Genomic DNA, 24869 nt, shown 5'->3' with positions numbered 1-24869 from the left:
GCTAATTTTTGTATTTTTAGTAGAGACGGGATTTCACCATGTTGGCCAGGATGGTCTCGATCTCCTGACCTCGTGATCTGCCTGCCTCGGCCTTCCAAAGTGCTGGGATTACAGGCGTGAGCCACCGCGCCCGGCCGGTAAATTCATTTTAATTCACTTTAAGCTTATATTGGCTATGTGTAGATTTTCTCTTGTTCCTTCATTTTGTTTTAGTACAATTGTAATTAGACATTTGGGATACATTTTTAGTGGACTTCAAGGTCCAAAAGACTCAAAGCCAAATACTCCAGAAGTACTTATGTAAATAAGAAATAATCCAAGTATATAATTAATTATATTAAAATACATAACACATATACATATGTATATATAATACAGAACATATATACATATGTGTGTATACATACATATATATTACATATATATATATACACATAACATAGCATACATTTAGTTAGATAGCTTTTCCAACTCTGATGGTGACTTCCAATTTCTGAAAAATTCTCCAGTAGGGGTTGCTTGAAACAGAAAGAAGGAGACGTGTGTGTTAAGGCGACTGAATGGGGCTGTGGTGGTAGCACTAAGGTACCTACTTATGAACCTGGGTCAGATCCTTCCTTTCTCTTTGTTTTAGCTTACTCACTCCTTCTAAACTGAAAGGCAGTAAACTCTAGTATCTGTAAGATGACTTCCTTATCTAAGATTTTAAGGTTTTATAATTTAACTGTATTACTTTCCAATTATAATTCTACTTCATGCTGAAAAGAAATCCATAATCTAGCTTTTTTCGTGTTGGCAAGGTTAGTTCATAGAAACCATCTTAAGAAACATTGACATGATGGCACAAAATAGAGTGATTATTGATAGCAATCAACTCATTGTATACATTAATCAAATTATTCTAATGCATGCCAAGGTTTCACATGCTTTTTTTTTTTTCAAACAAATACTGAAAAGTCTTGGAGAAATCACACAAGAATATAATAATCATTTATGTGATTTTACCCGTCATCAGCTTTCCCCTTCTATCTGAACATTAAAACCTCTCTAGATAACAAGAGTTTTACTATAATATTCAGGAATAAGATTCTTCCTGGACTAGGAGGATGTAGGGGGAAATGAGCCTCTGTTTTCAGCATCTAATCTCTGAGCAAAGGATCTCCCACCACCTGCTGCTTCCAGCAAGCCCAAACTCTCGCTCCAGCTAGCTTTCCTGGGAACAGAGCAGAAAACTGGAAGGGAGGGGAAGAAGGTTGGTGAGAGCAAGAGGCGGGGAGTGAGGAATGGGAGGCTGGAGGAGGCGTGGCCCGGCTTGGGGCCGTCAGGATAAATACTGAGAACTGGGTGCGGGGTGTAGGGAGAGAACTCTGGAGGAACGCTGAGCTGAGCAGCACCGAGGACAGCGCCCGGCAGCGCCCGCGCCCAGGTCTCCCTCCGCAGCCCTGACTCGCGCACACGCTGAGCTTTTGCTCACTCCCCCTCGCGCGGACACAGACACACGCATATTCACACACCCAGACACACACCCCGCTGTACAATGGCAGAATCCCACCTGCAGTCATCCCTCATCACAGCCTCACAGTTTTTCGAGATCTGGCTCCATTTCGACGCTGACGGTGATTATCTTCTCTTTTTAACTGTTTCAAGACCCGTTTCCATGTCCCTTCCCATTCTTTGCCCTTTTCTGAGCCTCCTGATCCCATTATCCCTCCTTTCTATTCTTTACTTCTTCCCCCTTCTGCCTAATCTTATCTTCTTATCTCCCCGACTGGCCGCCAAACTGTCAACCTGAAAGTTTATATTGTTTCCACCGTAATCCCAAAACCTTAAACTTTTGTCTTTCCAGGAACGGTAATGGTAGGAGAGAGAGAGCAGGGATTGGGGAATGCTGCCCCCCCAAAGTTTCTGTGGCTGCGCTTAGCACCCCAACCATCCTCCTTTGTCCTCAGTGGATCTAAAGTTTGATACCCCAGGAGGGGAGCGCTTCACCGTCTGTACACTTTGCTGGTTAATCAACGTCCAGGCAAGAGAGAGCCTCTCGGGTCGCCAGAAAGATAACTGTCTTGGAAAGTGAACGGGAAAGACACTTGGAATGAGATATCTGACACCGGGGTGCCTCTTTGTCTTTGCAGGAAGTGGTTACCTGGAAGGAAAGGAGCTGCAGAACTTGATCCAGGAGCTCCAGCAGGCGCGAAAGAAGGCTGGATTGGTAGGTTCAAGTTTGCGAAAAAGAAAAAAAGACTTTTAACCCCCAAATTAAAACATTCTTGTGTTTTCACAAAAAGCCAGCAGCGTAAAGCGCTTTCTGGGTAATGTAAACGTTTATTGACTGCGAAAGGCAAGAAAAAACACTTTTCCAACTCGAATACAGAGAAAGGGGAAAGGGGAAAGAGACTGAGAAAGAGAGAGGGGGAGAGAGAGAGAAAGAGAAGGGAGGGACAGAGAAGGGAGGGAAGAAGGGAGAAAGGGAGACAGACAGAGAGAGACAGATTTTCTAAAGGGAAAAACCTTGCTATCTGAAATTGGAGCTTTAAATATATATATATATTCTATACTAGTACTTGCATTAATAGGTCTTAAAAGGGAACTGTGGGTGCATGAGATTCTTTAGCGGATCACCACCTCTACCACTGAGTTTGATTAGGTAATTTTTAAATTCTCTTTTACTGTGTGAGAAATAAGGGGGTGGAAATGCATTTCTGCCCCTTGGTGGTCAAGAAACAGATCTGCAGATTATGGATCTCTTACTCTATCACCAATTATTATTGTTGTGATGTTGATGTAGTTGGGGAGATGAGAAAACATCTTGTCCTCACTAAGGGAAAGTTGCCCAACTTGCAACCTAACAGTGAGAAAGAATTTAGCAAGAAAAGATCTTCATTTCTGTTGAAAGCAAGAAACCCAAAAGGTAGAGAAGTAAAAAGTAAAACAATTTTAAGAATTTCATGTATTGTAAAAAAAGCAAAGTGATACTCTGATGGGCAGCAATCGATGGTGTTTTGAAAATGGCTATGTTCGTTATTTAAGCCATTAGTTAATTAAACAAATAACCATTCTTATTAATTATAAATGACTCCCTTTGGGCATAAATTAACCTGTTAAGAAAATATGTTGTCAGCATAAATATAAAATACAGTCAGCTTTTAAACATAGATGAGATGGTTGTCCAGAGGAAAATGGGTTAAAAATTGTACTACTCTATTGAGGTTTATGTAACACTGCCTTTCAGAAGGCAGTGTTGAATTGGGATGAGTTACACGTTAATGGTCTTTGGCCTTTTTGACTACGTTTAGAAAGAGATTTTACACTACAAATGATGTATATATTATATAGCAGATCACCACCTCTAATATTGAGTGATATATATAAAGTTTAGTAATAGAACTTTTTGCCCTATCTAAATTGAAAATTGTGTAATATACATTTCTGTACAGCATATTCAAAAGAATCCCAGAGGGCTCTAAATGTATTATAATGCACTACAGAACTATCAGTTACAAAAATCATTGACCAAATTGATTTTAAACCAGATTGTGCTCTAGGGATTGTTTTACCCAGATTTAATATTTTATATAATCTAAAAGTATAATAGAATGGAATAAAATAGCATAAAAATGTTTTATATACTTTCCACCCTCCCCATATCTTATATATTGCCATGTAAATAAATTTATGCAATACTGTCATTATAGCTTTATATATCTTTGGCTAATCTAATAAAAGCAATTATCTTCCTCATTTAAAAATACATATTTTAAAATCCGGTTGGAAAAGTCTTACTTTCCATAAAATTTAGAATTAAAACCTTGGAAGATGCTTCCAGCAGGTAATGATTATATTTTATTTTGTGCAGAAGTAATTTTAATATTGAAATCTATTTTCAGCTTAGAAATTTAAATATTCATGAACTTTAAAAAAATATTTTTCTTCCTCTGATTTTAATATTTGTACCTTTTTGTAAGCAATATCTTCATGTTGGAGATTTAGAATTTAATTATTTTTCTCTGTTTTGGAATATTCAAAGCTCCAATTATTAGACTATAATGTAATGATACTAAACAAGCATAGTTATAGGATTATATCAAGTTGCTTAATACCTTGATTCTTGAGCATTTTTCTGGAATGTAAATACAATCTGGATTTTTCTGAATTTAGTATTTTTCTTGATTTGGGTAGTTAAAATCTAAATCAAGATCTGGATTCAGAGTTTCATATAGTAGATACATGTTTCACTATACTACTAACTTCATTGCATTAAACCTACTTGTATATATTTCTTCTCTTTCTTTAGAACATAAAAATTGCCCTTATAAACCAGGCTTTTTGCATTTTTAGCCATAGGATAACAGATTTCATTGCATTAATGGAAACATTGTTTGGCTTTTCATATTAATAACATGAAATTTCAAAATTTTCACTAGGTGAATATAACATTAATGAAATATAACAATGCAATATATTTTCAGAAACTATCCTTTTACACTAAACATAGTGTTTGGTCTTTGTAGTTGCACTCATTTTTATACATTTTTAATTGGTGGTGATTATATGTTTTGCACTGTTTAAAAAATAGATTTTGACATACTTGTCAGAAACTTCACAAAGTAAATGTCAAGTCTGCTCGTGAAAGTAGTGGTATTACACCATTTTAAAATTTAAGGACAGATGCTTTGGTTTTTGTTTACGTTAAGGTGTATGTAAAAATAAAAAAACTGTAGGACCTGATATTCCCACTATTGCCACGGTTGAACACTTTCATTTTCTTACAATTGTTTCTATAACAAAATTAAATAAATACAAATTGTAATTTATCCATAGTAAGTTTTATAAAGACTAAAATATAATTATATTGCTTTGTTATTATTTATTATCTTAGTTCTACTAAAGATGTCTACATTGGTTCCAAACGGCTTTTATAAATACTAGTAATAATGATATTTAGTCTCAATATAGCCCTTTAATTATATTAACCTATCTATCCCCAAAGCAAACTTGTGTGGTAGATAATACCACCAGCTTGTTAGCTATGATGAAAACTGAGACCTTAATTTGCTTTCCCAAGGACGTAGAATAGAACATTAGTAAGGGCTGACCTATTTTAAATAGGCTTCAGCTAATGCAACAGGGCTATTTTAAATGGGCTATGTTGGAGACCCAAGGGTAAAAATTAAACCTCCTGAATACCAGTTCTATGTTCAGATCACTAGTTTATAGTTCATAGCTCTCTAATCTATTTAATTTTTAAATTTATTTAATTGATGAATGCCTCTTTTATGCTTAAAACAATCTTTGCTTACAAAGTGAGTTAATCTTTAACATTCACATTTTTTGCTTGTTCAAAATGAAAACATATATTACTCTCCATAAATAAAACATTATGTTAGAATGAGAAAAATGTTGTAAGACAAGATAGTGTAGCAATATAAGGTAATCTTTAATGAAGCAAGCATTGTTTAAAATATATTGATGGTGATGATTATGTTAAAATTCACTAAAAGTTATGAATGGAATGATTCTGACTACACTTTCAAAGGATAGCATAGTCTCAAAATTAATAATAGAAGATAAATCATATTAATTGAGAAATAATCATGATTACAACTCTTTCATTTGGAACTAATAAATACTGTGTATCAGTTATGCCTTTAATTTTTTTGAGAATAGTTAATCATTATGCATATTTCTAAATGGTTCTAACTTTGGTTTTTCTTTGCAGTAAGTTATTAACACCATCACAAGCATAACTGGGTATTTTTTTTAACAAACCTCCTACCTGCTTTTATATAATTTTAGGAGTTATCACCTGAAATGAAAACTTTTGTGGATCAGTATGGGCAAAGAGATGATGGAAAAATAGGAATTGTAGAGGTAAGGAATTTATGCATTTTTCTGATTTAATTTTAATAAATGAGTTTCAATTTTGAAGTTGTCTTCAAGTCAAGTAAGATATAGCAAGACCCATTCAGTGCAGTTTATTTTACCTAAGTAATACATTATCTTCTGTTCAGAAGTATAAAGTTAAAAAATGTTCACAAATGAAAAACATCTAAGAGTATTCCTAACCCAGGGCCTAAATTTCATATATTACAAAATTGAGACCATGGAAAAATAAAATTGTTTGCCTCTGGTCATACAGCTATTTGCTGGCACAGGTGCAGTTAGAGGAACAAGTCCCTGACTTCTACATGAGTATCAATCACATTCCATTACCCAGCCCCACTTCCATACAGTGTCTAAGCACATGGTCCATCAGTATTTCTTATCACTTAACAGTGTAGACTTGACTTTTAAAATATAAAATAAAATGTTTGCAGTCCCTGTGAAATATTTACAGTCCTTATTTTTCATGGCAAAAAGCTGCATCCTGGTTTGACAGTTGGCCTTCGTAAAAACAGAAGAATTTAACTAGAGTGAGTGAATATTTTATGATCTGTTATAGGTACAGATTTCATGTGAATCTCTGAAAGTTAAAACTGTGGGTGTCACATCTTATCCTTTCACAATGACTTTTCCTATTAAGGGCAACTTATTTTTGTCTGTGAATCAAGGAAGCAAAACCGATTATGCATCAATTCTTCTGCATTCTCAGATTTGTGAAAGAGCTGTTGCTTTCCTTATGTCTACGTTTCCAGCCTGTGGTGTCTTAGCCTCTTTCTTTATCTCAGCAGCCTATTAGAGAAATTGGGTGGAAGCCTTTGTCCAGAAAAATTAATTAGGTCATAATTTAAAATATGCCAAATCATAACATAATTATGTTATTTATATAGTGTTTCTCAGTGTATTAGATTGTGAAGTATTCTGGATCTCAACAACATTTAGTAATAATTTACCTTTGATTCAGAAAAATAACCTGGTTTTCAAATAATTGATCTTATAGGACACTTGTGATGCCAGTGTGAAATACACTTATTTTTAAACAGCTGATACAAATAGAGTTAAGAGAGGACATACTATTATTATCTTTGTAATTGAAAATTTTCCCTGGAGTACATACTTTCCCCTTTACCCGTGTGTAACTCATTACTATATAAATAGATAATAGTAATGGGACTTACAGATAGACATATAGGCCAATTAATCAAGGTATGAAACCATCAAGGATAAGAAAATAACTTTTAAATTAAACATAAATGAGATGAGGTAAATCTAATTATTCAAAACTAGTTTGGAAATATGACATCAGTGAAATTACGGATTGGCTCTTTTAGAGTTTGACATACTTTATAATCCTAGTTAAGGAAAACCTGTCACCTTACATTTAACATACTTCACCTTGAAGGACTCCAGTGGACTCAGCTATTTATTCAATTTCATTTCTTCAGTGATGCTAGATTGTGCAGTAAAAGGCATTGATCTGATTCACATGGATTTTACATTTTTATAAGGATAAAATGGATGAGCATGTTTTGAATCCCAGTTTTACTTTATGTGATACAGTCTAATCATGTATGACTTATTATTTGAGCACTATTTTGAATGAGAGGTTAGAGGCCATTTAGCAGACGCATTGTCCTGGAGGTTTAATGAAGGAAATTTCCTCAGAAGTTTTAGATAAGAAACTGTTACAGGAAAGAAAAGGCTTTCTGTGGAAGGAAAGATACAGAAATATAGGTAACAGAAGAGGACAGAGAAGGCAATGAAGTCTGAAATAAAGAAGTGAGAAGCTTTTATAGCAATAAAAATAATAAAATAATTCACATTTGTATAAAATAAAATTGACAAAGGGTTTTCAAATATGTTATCTCATTTGATCATCATAACTAGAAAATTAAGTAAATTTAAATATAAAATGAAGATCTATTTTATAGTTATAGCATGTGAAGCTTCAATAGGATTTGCCTAAGGTCACAGAAAAAGTAAGAAATAAACGGTAGAACAGTCAGAACCCAGCCATGTTCCCCCAAACTATTCTGCCTTTTTTAAAATAATAAATAATCTGTACATTTTCTGCATTAAAAGGAAAACTTTTCAAGCTTCAGTTGGTTGATTACTTATGGCAAGTTTCTAAGTTTAGCTGGGATGAATAGGGATGCACAAAGTGTTCTGCAGAGAAGTTATTTGGGCAAAGCACTCGAAACATAATTTCAGCAGAACTTTTGATCAGCTGAAGCAGAAATAATTTAAAGGGAGACAAATGAGATACATATAAATGGATTGGAAGGTTTTAGTGTTCCAGGACATGGAACTTTTTGCTAGATGGGACTCTTGGGAAGAACTAGCCAACATTCCTTATTTTAAGGATGAAGAAACTGAAGCCCGAAAAGGTCGAATGATGTATCCAAGGTCCCACTTGCAGGGAGTGACAAATTCTATATACAGACTTAGATCTCATTCCGATTTTAGAACTCTTTTCATTAATCTTAGTTATCAGCCAAGACATAGGAGTAAGGGGTCTGGAAGAGGGCATTAGTTTGAGAGAAGAGAAATGGAGAATAGGAGGAAAAATAGGAGATGGCTTCAATAGTTCATATGCATGTTGGTTCACTGTGTGATGGTTAAGAGTGAAGAAAAGAGAAATTCTGAAAATAATTGGGAAATAGAAATTAAAAGTTACAGATTACATGTAGAAAATGTGGAAAGGGAGAGTAGGAAATGTCTGAACTTATATTTTGCTCTCTACTGTAACCAGAAAGCTGTATTAAATGAAGTTCATCCTTTCTTTTTCCAATTTGACATAAATCACTTGCTTAGAAATCCTATAAATAATATAGAACACAAATACACAAATTCTAGCCAGCTATAAAGGAATGCAAAATCCTATGTTTTCTACAATTTATAATAATCTACCTACTGACATCAAGCACACATTAACTTTGGTGTTCAAAGGGAAAGGAAGATGGATTTACTTATATGTTATGCTCACTTAATAGTTATACTCACAAACTCATCAAAATCTAATCAAAGTAAACCAAATGATACTCATGCAGTGGTCTGCGTCCCTGATGGAACAGGCCAAATTGGTTTGTCTCTGAAAGATGTCATTCAAAAAGATTGGAAAATGTAATGGTTAACTTTCAAAGTTCTAACGTGACAAAGTTAACTGACACTTTCTAACAACATGCATTTGCTATCTAGAAACAAATATGTTTCTTTCTGAACTTTCTAATTTCTTGCCTTTAAATAGATTTAAAAATCCACACAAATACAGTTTAGAAATAACGAGATTGTTAACACAAACTCAAGACAGGAGCATCGAAATTTTGAGATAATTTAACAAATAACGTGATGGTCAAAAAAAATGTTCCAAATTTATTCAGACTAATAGCTCTACTGCAAAGAAGGCTGATTAAAATAATTAAAAAGGAAGACTTAATGATTTAGCAGATAATAGAGCTTTCTTCTCCGGTGTTCACATGAAATATAGGTATTTCTCTTAAATGGGTGTCAAATCTATAAGTTTTTCACCTGATCCTTTTGGCAATGTGTGAGAACCTACCATCCTCTCCATTCTTACTGTTTCTATCTGTCCAGGTCAGTGCATCCATTGAAAAACAGACCTAAAAGCTATTTTAATCCTAAAACTGTAACAACCCTCCCAGGGAAGCAAGCTCTTCTCCAGCCTTTCCCTCTTTTCATCTGCAGTGGGATTTGAGCCTGTGAGTTTAGCCATAGTGAATATAATTTTTCATGGAAGACTACTTTTCCACCACAGAATTTTGGGAAATCACTGACAATGAAATCTGATTTTAAAATTCCCTCTGCATAGATTTTTCTAAGTGATTTATTAGGAATACTTTTTTGATTGAGGATTTTAATGGAGGGTGATGAAGGTAAGGGACAGAGTCTCTAAGCCAAGAAAGTCAGACTCTGCCTTCAAATCTGGCTCCAACTGCAATCTATGTGAGAGCAGGCCATTTACCCTCTTTGAGCCTCTGTTTCCTTGGTAGTGAACAAGGATGACAATGTATTAACTTCATAAGGTTGTTATGATCATCAGTATCAAATAATACATATTGAACAAGTAGATCGACCCTGGCACACTGTAAAAACTCAACAAATGTATTTGCAGTTATTGTTACATATAAAAATAACTTACTACAAAATCGACCCCATCTTCTGAATGCCAAGCCTTTTCCCCCACTTATTATATAATTTGTCAAATTCAAATTATTAAACTGAAAGAGCTTTACATTTTTGATAAAGTTATTTACCTTTCAAATTTCCTGGACTCACTTCTCACTGGCTAGGGAAAACGTTTTTCTGGTTCTCAAGTGAAAAAAAAAAATGAATGCTTGGCTAATACATGTTCAAGAATGTTAACACACCATGACTGTCTTTAAAAGTTAGGAATTCTGCCTCATGTGCACTGTGATATAATTTGTATCACTAATGAAGTTGCCTTTCATGTATACTCTCCTCACAACTAGTACTTAGCTTTATTGTTGTTTTTATCTCCTGCTTTGAAATTGTCAGGGGAAAAGTTGTTTGAAAGTATCTGCCTCCCTATATGGTTCTCACTAGCGGTGACTGTGGTCACCAGCACAGTGCCTAGTATTTAGTAGCCAAATGAGCCACAGCAAGGGATTTCAACTTACTCCAAAACATCAGGCAAAGTCTCTGTATTACGCTAGAAATAAAAGAGAGATGTAAAGACCCCTGTTATGGGTAGAGTTCCCTGGGAAGCAGATCTGAGTGGAAGAGTAGCAATGAGCAGGTTTATTAGGAAGTGCTCTTGGGATCAATACCCCGGGACAGAAGTGAAGAGAATAGATCTGGGCAGAGGGAGAAGCTGGGCTGTGTCACAGTCTCAACGGGGACATCAGCTGACCCTACAGTGAGTTCTGAAGCTGGGATGACCCTTCAGGAATGTCTCTAGTTTTGAGTGAGACCATTGGGCCTTTATATCCCCATGTTGATCAGTCATAGGATGCCACCTCCTTGGGGACACAGCTGTCTTCAGCCCAGGTATTCCTTCAATGGGGCCTCACAGGTGAGGCTGCAGCAACACTCCCAGCACTTGAAGGGAGTTCTGGGTAGCATATCACAATGTCCACCCCAACCCCTATTCACAGCTCAGTAATAAGTTATTGGAATTATCTCCAAAGGAACTTTACCTCCATTTATTTACAGCCTATCCTGATGCTAGACAAATAGTTAATTACCTTTATATATTGCTTCAATAAAATATTTACTAAAATTTGTGCAGTTTCTGGGCCACAAAACAGTAAATAAGACACAGACCCCATCCTCAAGGAGCACGTAGACTAGTAGGGGAGACAAGCAAGTAGAAAGTTGTTGGGTTTTTTTTTCCTACTCTTGATAACAAGCAATCAGTTCTCAGAAATGAAGCTCTGAGGGATTCTACTTATTTCCTTAGCTACCTGCCTTCCACTCATCCCCTTGATATTCTTCACTCTCTTCTCCAACTCATAAAAAAGTTTTGGGAGTTCATAAAAGAGCAGGCAGGCAGCCCAAAGATTACAGAATCACCAATAATATTGTAATAAGAAGTATTGGATACTTCTGTAAACAGCAGTGACTTAGCATATCTGAGAATAAAGCAACTCTACTTAACACCTCCTATATGAAAGACCTTTGGCACATTATAGACATAGTCATAAAGGCTACAGCTGGAGAATTACTGTGCCCAGCTCTGAAACTTGAATATTGATTCATACGCATTGAGAGAAGAACCGAGAGACAACACAGGACCACCACATTGTGAAACATATCTTAAGAAAGATTTCTTTACATTCACTATAGCCACATCCTATATACACATAATAATTTTTATATGCTTAAGACTCCTTTCTAACATTTATAAAATAGGATGGTATCATGTTGAGTGTAACATTAATGGTTCAGTGAAATTAAAACAGATTGAATGTGTTGCACATTGATGTAATCTGTATTTTTAAATAATTTAAGTATAAAACCAAAGCAGTATGGGCAAGAAATACACGTTTATAGTAGACATGAAGAGCATTTTTACTATCTCTGTATCTGACATTCAGGAGACCTCTCAACTTTATGTGAGTTACATGAACTTTTATGTTGAAACAAAGATGGCAATTTCCCTAATTTTACATTTAGTGATGGCTTACTAGTTCATTCATTTGTTTTTTTCTGTTTTTATGTAGTCAGTGAATTTGGAGATGTAAAATATTTAAAGAAAAATTATTCTTTTTTGTTCAAAGCAACACACACTAATTATAAAAATCCAAACAAAATAGAGAATTATGATGAAGATAAGCAAAAAATAACTCAATTCTTTTAAGTAGATGTTTTTAATAAAGTAAAATTACCAACCAATCCACAAGCATTTATTTCAGGCATATAACATGCTAGATACCATGCTGGGCATTCAGGGGATGCAGAAAAGTATTATTCCCTGCCCTCTTGAAATTAATGGTCTAGAGGAAGGTCACGCAAAAATTGTAAGAAGTATCTAACAAGTTGCATACTAATAAATAAAGGACGAGTTGGGGTTAGCTATCTCCTGTTTCCTAAATGAACACTTATATTCATGAAAAAAACATAATAAAATGTGGCTAGACCTTCTATATCATGCAGAACCCTCCAAAATGTATACATAATATCCATTTCCATTGTTCAATCTTTCCCTCAAAATGTCTGCCTCTGATATATTTTCTTCTCTTTGATGTGTTTTATTGTCTTCCATCTTTGTTCCCTCTTCTTTCTTGTGTTACTTTTTCTTCTCTTCCCATCTTCTTTAAAATCCTCAAGGAGATATTCTTCAGAATCCCTCCAGGAAAGTATTATTATAGAAGAGGCCAGGCTCAACAAGACTGGAGGGGTGTGGCTCTCCGTCCTCCAGAGCCCCTCTCCATGCCGAGCCCACCCACTGCCATTCACCCTCCCGTCTCCTCTTCCCCCTTAGCTCTGGGGGGAGACCTACATTCTAGGCCTAACTTACCAGATATCTGGATACTTTATAATGAAAATCATTTATAGCTACTTTCCACTAGGAGCCCACTTACAGATGAGGGAAAAAAAGGGATTTTTATAAGGAAAATGGTGTTCTAGATTTCAATGAGTAGAAACAGCCTGTCATATTTAAACTATCTCATTGTCACGTGTAAAAATCACCAACAAATTCATTATTTGCAGTCCAAGAGCAAAGAAGCAATCAAACCACTCTATTACTGTCTTCAACAAGCATGTTGTTGACTTAATCTACTAATAATCACCAAATTAAAGTGATTTTCAGTCTGCCAATCATCAGGTCATCATTCAATCTCTTTGGGCCTTAGCATCCTCAATTGAAAAATTTGGTCTTTGAATTAAATTAAATTATGTTATTTCTGAGGTATAGAATTTTATGATTCAAGTATTCAAAGGAATTGAAAGAATGCAAAGGTCACAGAAGTATGTCCTGAGTTTAATAAGGGACCTGGATAACACACACAGACACACACACACACACACACTGCAATGATGCAAATGTGTTTATGTACCAAAAGCTAATTACATTTTTTTAAAAGTACTGGCACATTATAAACCCCCATTTTTACTTTTTAGATATATTATCATCTACCTACACTAGTGACCTTTCTTTAAAAATAAATAAGAAAATGTTTTATAACTAGGTCATATTAAACATGTTGATACAAGGTTTGGCCCTTTCCCTTAGTCTCACCCACATGTGTGGTGCGTATAAATCGAGTGGTTTTAATTTGAAATATTATTTCAAAAATCTAAACATAAGATAAGCTAAAGGGCATACACAGGCATAAGAAAAATTAGATTCCTTGCATATAAAGTAGAATAGTGCATTTTATATTAAATATTAAATTTTTAAATGAACCTAAAAGGATGAATTTTTTAAAAAAAGTTATGATAGTATTTTCTATAACTTGGTAGAACTTTTAGAACTGACTCTGACTTTAAGGCTGATCTAGACTACAGGCTGTTGGCCTAAAATCCACGGATGAGAGTCCGTCCATGCCCGTGATCTAGGGAATTCATCAAATCCTGGAAATTAGATGAAATATAGTGTGTGTAGATTCATTCTTTAATGGTGAAAATGCAGTGCTTCCAACAGAAGGCGTTTTGAACCCAATATATTCAAGAAACACTGGCTTCTATTTCAAGTCCTTGTTTTAGTGATGAGGGTACTGAAGTCCAGAAATGGCTCGGGGTTGCTGGGGACCACAGCTAATTAGCTACTGTGCCAGAAATAGATCTCACATCTGTAGTGGAGCCATCAATCCAGCTCCTTCCTTCTCTGTACGCAATAGATTAGTCATAAAATGGGATATGGAATCCTTTTTTCTTCCAAAAAAAAAAAAAAAGAGAGGAGGATTGAAGTTATGAAATGAGATCTAAGGGAAAATGTCATAGAGGCATGCCGTGGAGATCAGAAAATAAACCCCAGCCCTGGATTCAAGCAGTGGATGTCCTTTCAGCAGAAAGCAACAATTTGAGAACTGGCTTTTCCTATTCCTGTTTAACGCCCCACCATTCATGGTGAATTTCTTTTCCATTGCCTTACGATTGTCTTTGGTTTATCTTCTCTTGTATCTCATGGTAGGCTTTCTCCTCGGGCTTGGGAATACATTTTCCCCCTTCACTCCCCTCCCCAACATTTATGTTCCTCATGGTTTCTTTCACTTCACATGAAATTTATGGCCCCCACATGTGCCTTTCTGTGACCCTGTGAGGAGAAAGGAGAGAGGCATAGACCACTAATCTGTGGCATAGAACACCTGAAGGGTTCAAGCCACGAGGATGAATCTGCCTGAATGTCCAGCAGACAAGAAGTGGCCACGCTAGTTCTACCTGAGCACAGGTCTGCTGCGGCCACCTCACTGGCCAAAGAACCAAGCACACAAGGGCACACGAGCGTTGGAGAATCGACAGCGCTCCATAGGAAAGTACCAGAAAGGGAAAGCCGACTCTAATGTTTTTCCTCTCCTACTTTTCTAGCCTGTGAGGGAACACGTTGAAGAAAAACTAAGCAGCAGGTAATGGCAGAGACTTGTTTTTGAGCAACTTACAACACGTTTCTCTCTTCTTAAATCTTTTCCAGTTGGCTCACGTATTACCCACAGAAGAGAATTTCCTGCTGCTCTTCCGATGCCAGCAGCTGAAGTCCTGTGAGGAATTCATGAAGGTATAAGAAAGCTGCCCCTTTAAGAAAGCTGCTTAAAGTAGGAAAATTGTTCCTTTTATTAAAAATGTGTTTGTTTTCCTTATCCAAAATTACTTACAGACATGGAGAAAATATGATACTGACCACAGTGGCTTCATAGAAACTGAGGAGCTTAAGGTAAGCAAATAAAAACTTGTACTAAGTTTTTCCTTTCAGATGCAATTATGAACTAAGAGTTTCCTAGCTTTTTAAAAAACCTCCCACAAAAGAAACTAATGTTGAACAGTGTCACATTTTCACCTACTCTTCGACATTGTTAATGAAGTACCAGATCAAAAAAGCATCTTCAATTGCTTCTGGAAATTCTGTACAGTAATGCAAAAAATTAACATTTTTTGTGGTGTACACAAATATAAGACAGACAGACAGATAGAATTATAGATAAGCCGAATAAGCCATTCTTTTTATTGAAATTTGTAGTTTTAGTTCTCAAAATAAACACACATATGTATAAATTTTCTTACAAAAGAAAGAAGAAAAAGTTACTGAATAGCTACTGTATGCCAACTCCTTTACACATAATGCCTTATTTAATCTTTGCGTAAGTTGTATGACATTGTATTACCCCAGTGAGGAAGAGTTGAGAGAAGTTAAATGATATACTGAAGGCCACACAGAAATCGGACAGAGCCTTGATGTGCAAATCCAGGCTTGTCTGCCTCCAAGGCCTGTAGACATTCTATACAACCTACTGACTCTCAGCAATGATGATAAAAAATAAAAAATCTTCTATAATTAAACTTTTGAAAAACTGCAACTTAGAGAATGAATTTATCACTTCGGATATCACAGAGGAGGATATAAAGGAAAAGGCAGAGATCTGAAATCAAGTCTTACCTCATTAATTACTATATCTTTCCAATTTTCTTTAATCTTTAAAATGAGGGTAATAAATCCTTCCTCTCAGGCTTATTGTGAAGCTCCAGTAAGATTCTGCACATGAAAGCTTTTGTGACATGCAACATAAAATAAATTATATTATTCATGAACTCAATTTACTAGCCTTTCAGGAATATGGAAGTATTCTTCTCATTTCCTCAAGCCGACCCCAAAACATCGCCATCTGAAAGACCCTACTTTTTCTATTTTTAGAACATAGAGTGACTAAAATATAAGTGAGTTAATATTTAGTGACTATCTGTCAGGCAGAGTACAAGGTGCTTGAAGTGTATTTTAAAATTTAATCCTCACAGAAAATATGCAAGGCAGGTATTATCACTCCTAATATAAAAACAGTGAGATTGGAATGCAGAGAGATTTGATGATTTTTCAAGATTACACAGCTGCCTAGGAAGAGAACCTGGATTTGTACCTAGAATATCTGATAATGCTAAGAATGATTCCCCACCCCACCCCCACAGCACTACATGCTTTCAGACTTCATTTATTAAGAGCTGCTCTTTCGCTATGTGGGGAAATATGAATATCAACAGTTCTAGTCATAATTCAACATAGTTTGAGTAGCATACAATTTTAAAGATGGAACGGGGACATTTGGGCCATGGCAAAATGGCTAAAACATACTCAATTTTATCCTCTTGAAAATGTAAACGTTTTTAATGTGAAGTCACTGAAAACAATGTATTTTACAAACTTGCAGCTCAGCAATCCACAAGGTGACAGTTAAGCCACTGTGTTTTTATTTTATTAGTTAGACCAAAAATATTCTTTTAAAGATCCTTTTTAGTTCATAATGAAAACCTTAGCTCATTTCCAATACTGACCTCTAAATATTCTAAAAGCCTCCTTCTTTGTTCTAAATTTTATTCTCAGAAAGAGATTCTAAATAGAAGTCCTCTTCCCTAGGGAATTTTGAAGATAAGTTGGCATTCTTTTTTAATGGATCTTTCAAGAAAGCTAATTTTAAGTTCCATAATAGAGTAAAACATCACTTGCTCTCAGACACGACTTTGAATCTCTGCGTCCCAAGGTTTCTCCGAGGCTATTTTTGTGATCACCATTTTAGTCTCTGATGAGGCTTTTTAACCCAATTAATCTCTGACAAAAGCCCCAGAAGGCTCAAAAATAAAATTCAACCCCAACAGATAACTTTGAATTTTCCATGCTTCACTTTGGATTTGAAGTGGAATATTTGAAGTAAAAAAATTTTATCAAACTAAGAAAAGAGTCTCTTTCCTTTAAAAAAGTGGCATCAAATCAGCCCAGAACTGGAACATTTAGGAGAGAGATAAGTCATTGCTGAATCAAAGAAATCTAATCCTTCAATAATATCTGGGCACAGTATCTGCCTAGTTTTTCCTAATTGCATTAATTCATTTTCTGAGAAAATAAAGGAGTTACGAATGAATAGCACTAAACAAAATGAATGACTATTATATACTTAAGTGCTTACACTGTCACTTATATGGCAAATCTTTGTAAAGCTTTTATTTATGTTTCTGTTAAAAAAGCTTAAATTCATTCCTAAGCTCCAGGTGTCAAGTTAATAATCATCTTTTTTTCATCCTTCCCACATTAATCTCTATTTTAATATGATTCATATATCTTTCAAAGATTCAATGACATCAACTGTGGCCAATTTTGTTAATTTAAATAGTCAGCGGAAGCATTTTAACCAAAGTGCTTTGGACTGCATTAGGCTAAAAACTACCCAACTGGCCCTCTGGAGAAATAAGCATCATGCTGGCTATAAACTAATGTGTAAATACAGCCTGGGGAGCAGAAAATGGGTTTGAAATTAGGGATAGATCTCTATTTGGTTTACTGATATTTTTTCACACATATTCCAAAGGTATAAAGGCCCTTGTGTTTCTTGCAGAACAATCCAATGAGTACTTGTGAAGATATCAGTAAGAAGAAATGCATCCATTGGGCTGGCTGGTTTTAAAAGGTTTTATTCAGGTTAATTGAAATCATAAAGTCATGGTAATGCACAGACAATGATCAATCAAGTCTCAGTAAAAAGCAGGTATTATTCCTGTCAAAGGTAGTTTCATTGCTGGAATGCCAGGAGGACAACCTGGTTTAGTCTTTCTTCTATTATAAGTTCCTCTACTCACCTGCTTCTACCCCTCAAAAGGAGACTTTCTTTGCATTCCTGGTATGTCCTGTTCCAAGGCATTCTGAAATGAAAGTAGACGATATATTATTAATGAAATTAATCTAAGTGTTCTTTGTTTTAACAGAACTTTCTAAAGGACCTGCTAGAAAAAGCAAACAAGACTGTTGATGACACAAAATTAGCCGAGTATACAGACCTAATGGTAAGACTGATCTTGAAAAGATAGATTGTACCCAAGAGCTCATGAAGTAGTACGATGTTCTTGCTAACTCCCAAGGCTACACAGGATGAAATAAATAAACGGTGGTGTGGGCATCATATGCACATAGGTATCATTTCATTTGAAAAGTGAAATACTTAGGGATGCTTACATCTTGTCATTTTGAGTTCTGCAGGCATTGGCTTTAAGACTCAACATATGAGCATTTTCTTCCTTGTAGAGCTGTGTAATTTTTATCTATCAAAAGATGACTTGTTTTGCTTCCAAAGCCAGTGTAATTATATCACTAAATTATATAACTTACACATATATAAGGTACACTATATATATATAAATTATATCACCAAAAACTCACTTATTATAGAGTTCCTAAATCCATTTTTATCATAGTTTGGGAAATCACACTTTGTTGAGTTTAAAGAGACCATCTAGCTACTTTATTAATTAAGCAAGTTAAAATGGGTCTCCTTCTTTCTTTTGATTTTTGTTGTTTTGGGGTTTTGTATTGGTGCTTTGAATGAGGAAATCTAAATATGCCCTAAGGTTGATGCTATGGTAAATAGTGACAAGTAAGGTCAATTATAGAATGTTGATAATAGAGCCAAGAAAACTGCTTTACACATAGGCACTTACTGTTTCAGGAAAAAAAAAAAAGAGCAGATAAATAAGGTTCCAGATAAAATAAACCAATGTCTATGAAGTTAGTTTCTATTGGACGAAGTTTGCTCATTTTGACTCATCACAGAATTAGGATTACCAGGAGATAGATACATTTATACAGCTTTCAGTACTGTGAAGGTACTGTGCATTCTTACTCCATGGATTTACATCAATAAACCATAAACATGGCTCTATACTATAAAAGCTACTGTTATATTAGATTGAAGAAGGAGTTAGACTTTGTAATTACTCTGAGAAACAATCTAATAAAGGGTTTGATTATATTTGATGTAACTGAGGTTTGCTTTCAGCATCTCAGCTTACTTTTATCTGGGTTGGGGGAGGGGGAACTCCTAGAACTTTACTATTGCCTTATTCACTAACTAGTGTTATTTATTATAAGGTGGGGCTAAGCTTTAATTTCAAAACCACCAAAAAGGTTTTCATGGTCATCTTTAATTCCTCATTACATCTCCACTTACAATAGCACTAGCAAACAAATGGGGGAGAGTTTCTTGCTATGTGTCACAATCAACAGGTCTAAGCTCTGAATAACTTTTGGGTAATGGACAATAACCTACATTTATCAATTTTCTATTTTGTTCCAATCTTAAGGGATGCCTATTTAAAGAAAGGCTCCTTTCCAGGTAGAATATTGAAGCAGCCTTTCAAAACCCACTCAGATGGGAGTTTCCCTCTGTTGGATTGGCCTGACATATCTGATTAAATGTCATAAACCAGTTCAAATCCAGGAAGCAAATTAATCAAGAGCTAATTAAAATTTAAATATATATGTTGGGAAATATTTCCCCATGGGCACAAAACTAAGTAATCGAGCTGTCCAGTATCTTGGTAGGTAGTGTGACAATATCAGAATTTATGGTCAATGGATTATAAAATGTTTTGTCAGCATGGGACCCTGAAAAAAATCTGCCTCCTACAAAAGATTCTTAGAATACCTCGAACCACAGAATGCCCTTCCTTTCCTTCTTAAAAAGATGTCACTAAATCTATATCCATTATAACACTGGACACATTCTGTTCTTTAAAAACAAAAATAATGTTAATTTTTCACATATTTAGTGTTCATTTAGTATACACATTTTATATATTTAATGTAATTCATATATACTACTTTGGTATAACATATTATAGCAATAGTTGCTACTATCTAAAAAGGTGAATGCTTCCCAAATACGGGTATGAGTGTGTTTACATCTGGATGTGTCTTTGTGAATGATGTATATATAAGTGCAGTGGAGAGTTGGAGAGCTTTATGGAGTTTCTAATACCCAATAGAAAATAAAACAATTCAAAATTATTCAAAAATTCTGTTCTGTAAGGATTTATTTGTCATCTGTTTTCTGCTTCTGTTTGTGGTATTCTATGCTCTAAAAGGGTGAAATAAATATTTATTTTCTTATTGGAGAGACTCCAGATGTTCAAAAACTGTCAGACACCATCCCTCCCACATCTTGATACACATATGAACGTATTTGCAATAAAAAATGACAGTATTCTAGAAACATAGCTAAAACCACTATTTCTCTGTTTGACTATTCTATATTATTCTGATAAACTCTAGCAATGGACACATTACAGAATTGAAAATTTGCATAGAAAGTTTTAAAAATGCTAGTTTTTAAAATTTTACTGCATATATACAAGTAGTTGATAACTCAAACAGCTTTATTTTGAAGTTCATCTCCTTCATGCAATAAATTATTCCTCAAATAGCTAGAATAATGGCATTCTGTCTTTCAGCTGAAACTATTTGATTCAAATAATGATGGGAAGCTGGAATTAACTGAGATGGCCAGGTGAGTTTAGGAACCATGAAAAATATTGTAAGTGGATCCTTTTCAAAAAATGTAATATATTAATATAATGTTTTTCTCTCAAAAGGTTACTACCAGTGCAGGAGAATTTTCTTCTTAAATTCCAGGTACTTAACTTTTTACTACCTTAAATAATATTTTCCTTGAAAAGCTAGAATGTGGGAGACTTGTCAAGGGAAACATACTGAAACATAGTAATAAAATTTTAGCATTTACTCTCTTCTCTATCTTTAGGGAATCAAAATGTGTGGGAAAGAGTTCAATAAGGCTTTTGAGCTGTATGATCAGGTAAAAGTTTGTTACTTTTTCCTTTCTTTTTTATTGAAGTAAGAACACAACATAAGATCCTCTTAACAAAATTTAAGTATAAAATACAGTACTGCAAACTATAGAGACAATCTTGACAGCAGATCTTTAGAATTTATCCATCTTATATAATTGAGACTTTATGCCCATTGATGAGTAACTCGTCATTTCTCCTTCCCCCAGCCCTGGCAATAACATTCTACTTTATGAGTGTGACTATTTTAGATACCTCATACAAGTGGCATCATGCAGAATTTGTCTTGTGCTGAGATTGATTGATCATATGCAGTTCTATTTTTAATTTTTTGAGGACTCTCCATACTGTTTTTCATAGTGGATGCACCATTTTTGCATTCCCACCAATGTATACAAGAGTTCCAATTTTCTTCATTCTCACTAACACTTGTCTTTTATCTTTTTGATAATAGCCATTCTAATAGGTGTGAGGAGATATCTTATTGTTAATTTTTATTTCTCTGATTAGTGATGTTAAGCATTTTTTCATTACCTGTTGGCCATTTATATACCTTCTTTGGATAAGTGTCTACTCAAGTCATTAACCCATTTTTTAAATTGAATTATTCATTTTTTGCTATTGAGTTACAGGAGTTCTTTATAAATTTTGGAAATTAACCCTTTTTGGGATGTGGTTTACAAATATTTTCTCCCATTCTGTAGGCTGCTTTTGCACTCTGTTGATTGTTTCCTTTGCTGTGCAGCTTTTTAGTTTGATGTAGTCTCGCTTGTCTATTTTTGCTTGTGTTGTCCTTGCTTATGGTTTCATATCCACAATATCATTGCTAAGAACAATGTCATAAAGGTTTCCCTTATGTTTGTTTGCTTCTAGGAGTTTTACAGTTTTAGATCTTATATTTAAGTTTTTAATCTATCTTGAATTTATTTTTTATATGGTGTAAGCTAAGGGTCCAATTTCATTATTTTGCATGTGTCTGTATAGTTTACCTAACACCATTTGTTGAAAAAAGCTATCCTTGTCCCATTTTGTGTTTTTAGCACCCTTATCAAAGATCAGTTGACCATAACGTGTGAAACTGAGAGCTCATTAGTCTATGTTTTGATTTTTGTTTCAGAGCTATACTGTTTTAATCATTGTAGCTTTGTAATATATTTTGAAATCAAGAAGTGTGATGTCTCCAGGTTTATTCTTCTTTCTCAAGATGGTTTTTGGCTATTTGGGATCTTTTGTGGTTCCATATGAATTTTAGGGTTTTTTTATTTCTATAAATATTGCCATTGGGATTTTGGAAGTGATTGCACTGAATCTGTAGATGTGTTTGAGTAATATAGACATTTTAACAATATTAAGCCTTCCAATTCATAAACACAGGACGTCTTTCCATTTGTTTGTGTCTCTGTTAACTTCTTTCATCAGTATTTTATGATTTTTAGTGTCTAAGTTTTTCCTCTCAGTTAACTTTATTCCTAAGTATTTTATTCTTTTGGTGCTCTTGTAAATGGGATTTTCTAATTTCCATTTCAGATAGTTTATCATCATAACTAATTTCTGCTTATTAATTTTGCATCCTACAACTTTATGGAATTTGTTTATTAATTCCAACAGTTTTTGTGAGGTCTTTAGGGTTTTCTCTCTATAAAAATAATATCTGCAAACAGGGATAATTTAACTTCTCTCTTTCCAATTTGGATGCCTTAAAATTTTGTTCTTATCTATAATTTGATTCTTCAGAAGAATTTGGAAAAAACGATTATGAAAATTACACAAATAACTCCTTCTTTTCATAGGAAAGGTAATACGGTATGTCCAAATTACACAAACTCCTGATTCGAATCCCACACTATCATTTACCTGCTTTGAGACTTTGAACAAGATACCAAACTCATGTGAGCCTCAATTTCTTCATTTGTAAACAAGAGATAATAATAACACCACTTTGCAGGATTGAATGAGGATTAAGCTAGGTGAAAATATCCAGCAAAATAAAGGTTATTTGTGATGTCACTAGGTCACATCCTTTGCTTCTAATTTGTTTACTCCTGGACCTGTGGGCTCTAGCAGAACTCTGCCACACCCTGGTGTGACATAGAGCCACATACCTTCCTCAGCCCTCAGTTTCCTCACTTGTCCTAGAAGATATTATTAACATTAAGTGAATTACATGTGTAAGTACTTTGAAAAGTTCAAGATCTTTTACAAATGTAAGGTGTTGAATGAGAAGTAACTAATACCTTGCATATTTTACAGCTTTGGAGCAGCTAAAAACTTGGGTGGCCTGACATAACAGATTATCTGCCAAGTATGCAGTTGGGAGACTTTCTAAGGATTCCAATTATTTGCATTTTACTTTATTTCCCACTACTGTAGATGGAGTTGGTTGTATACTATTTTATTTCTCCTCCCCCAGGACGGCAATGGATACATAGATGAAAATGAACTGGATGCTTTACTGAAGGATCTGTGCGAGAAGAATAAACAGGTAACTTAGTTACCATGGCACTTACTTCTTTAAGCAGACTCTGTGGATCCATCCAAAACCAACCGCACATCCATTTTGGAAATCTACTTTAACAATTTATAGAGGAGCAGAAATAGAATTCAATTCTTAACTCAATTTGGTTCTGGCCTAAATCAGGGTAACTGTGATAAATAGATTTTAAAAACAACCTTGTGATTATTCACATTTGTATAAGAATTTAATCCAGCTCTTTTGTTAATGGATTGATGTAACAAGTAGTTTCATCTCACATTTTATCACTTGACAGTGGTTAATTAACTTCCATATTTAACTGGATTACAATGCCATTTATATTCTATACAGGATCTGGATATTAATAATATTACAACATACAAGAAGAACATAATGGCTTTGTCGGATGGAGGGAAGCTGTACCGAACGGATCTTGCTCTTATTCTCTGTGCTGGGGATAACTAGAGTTGGTGGCCACAACCACTTGCTAGTGATACACTGTATCTAAAAAATAACTGTGCACTATAAGGGAGTAGGCTGTATTTTCTTTTATATCTGTAAATTTAACTGCATATAGATAATTATCCAGGATGTGTGGCTCATTCTTTTCAGCTTGTTTCTATACTGTTTGTAATATACAGTTTTTGTAACCATATGATTGAAAAGAAGAAAGTCTATGCTATGCTTAGGCCAGTCAGTACACCCAATTTTAAAAAATAACATATTCTTGCTTTCACAAATACAGTTGAACAAGATTTCCCTAAAAATTCCACCAGGATTAATCTCTAAAATTCTAGTCTCTGATTTGCAAATGCACATTTGTCACTGAATAATGGAATTATGTATAACAAGCCAAACATTCTTATTTTAGACAACCATAGAACTGTCCCACAAAATATTTCTAAGCTTATTTCTATTAGGAGGAATGTGCTTTTCCATCTAAAATACTCACCAAAATATAGTTAATTGTGGCTTTATGAAGTTAACAGTCTCATTACAGATTTAGTTTACCAATCAACAGCATGTCTACTGCTTGGATCCATACAAAACTATCGGTTCAAGTTGATGTGACAAGGGAAGGGAGCACCAGATGACACATAAATCTGTCTGATTCTATGCCTGTATTTCCAACAAACTTGCTGTCAGAGAATATGACCTAAATCCATTTTCTAAACTGTTTTCATGTGTTGCAAATTATTCTAGTCAACTGCTGTTTTATGTCATACTCTGTGTAATCTTTGATTAAATTTAATATACTGCA

General features: G+C 34.7%; 2 protein-coding genes across 3 annotated transcripts in view; one reads left to right on the top strand and one right to left on the bottom strand.

The window, feature by feature from the left end:
- Window positions 1–1335: 1335 nt before the first annotated feature.
- On the top strand, window positions 1336–24869 carry CALB1 (calbindin 1). Its single transcript, XM_003821142.5, has 11 exons — window positions 1336–1616; window positions 2133–2209; window positions 5794–5868; window positions 14993–15076; window positions 15176–15232; window positions 18262–18339; window positions 20782–20837; window positions 20923–20962; window positions 21090–21143; window positions 23546–23617; window positions 23960–24869. The coding sequence occupies exons 1-11, from the start codon at window positions 1538–1540 to the stop codon at window positions 24071–24073; spliced, it is 786 nt and encodes a 261-aa protein (XP_003821190.1). The 5' UTR covers window positions 1336–1537; the 3' UTR covers window positions 24074–24869.
- DECR1 (2,4-dienoyl-CoA reductase 1) overlaps window positions 17938–24869 on the bottom strand; it is a 67072-nt gene continuing 60140 nt past the window's right edge. Inside the window, exon 10 of one of the 2 annotated variants that reach the window (XM_034966329.3) lies at window positions 17938–18198. In XM_034966329.3, the coding sequence (XP_034822220.1) occupies window positions 18142–18198 (57 nt within the window). In that variant the 3' untranslated portion in view covers window positions 17938–18141. The remainder of the gene's footprint in view (window positions 18199–24869) is intronic. The other variant, XM_034966328.3, reaches the window with a different exon arrangement.

Source organism: Pan paniscus, chromosome 7 (assembly GCF_029289425.2).
Source record: "Pan paniscus chromosome 7, NHGRI_mPanPan1-v2.0_pri, whole genome shotgun sequence".
Classification (NCBI taxonomy): Eukaryota; Metazoa; Chordata; class Mammalia; order Primates; family Hominidae; genus Pan; species Pan paniscus.
Note: the sequence above shows the minus strand (reverse complement) of the source record. Positions and strands in the feature narration are given on the sequence as shown.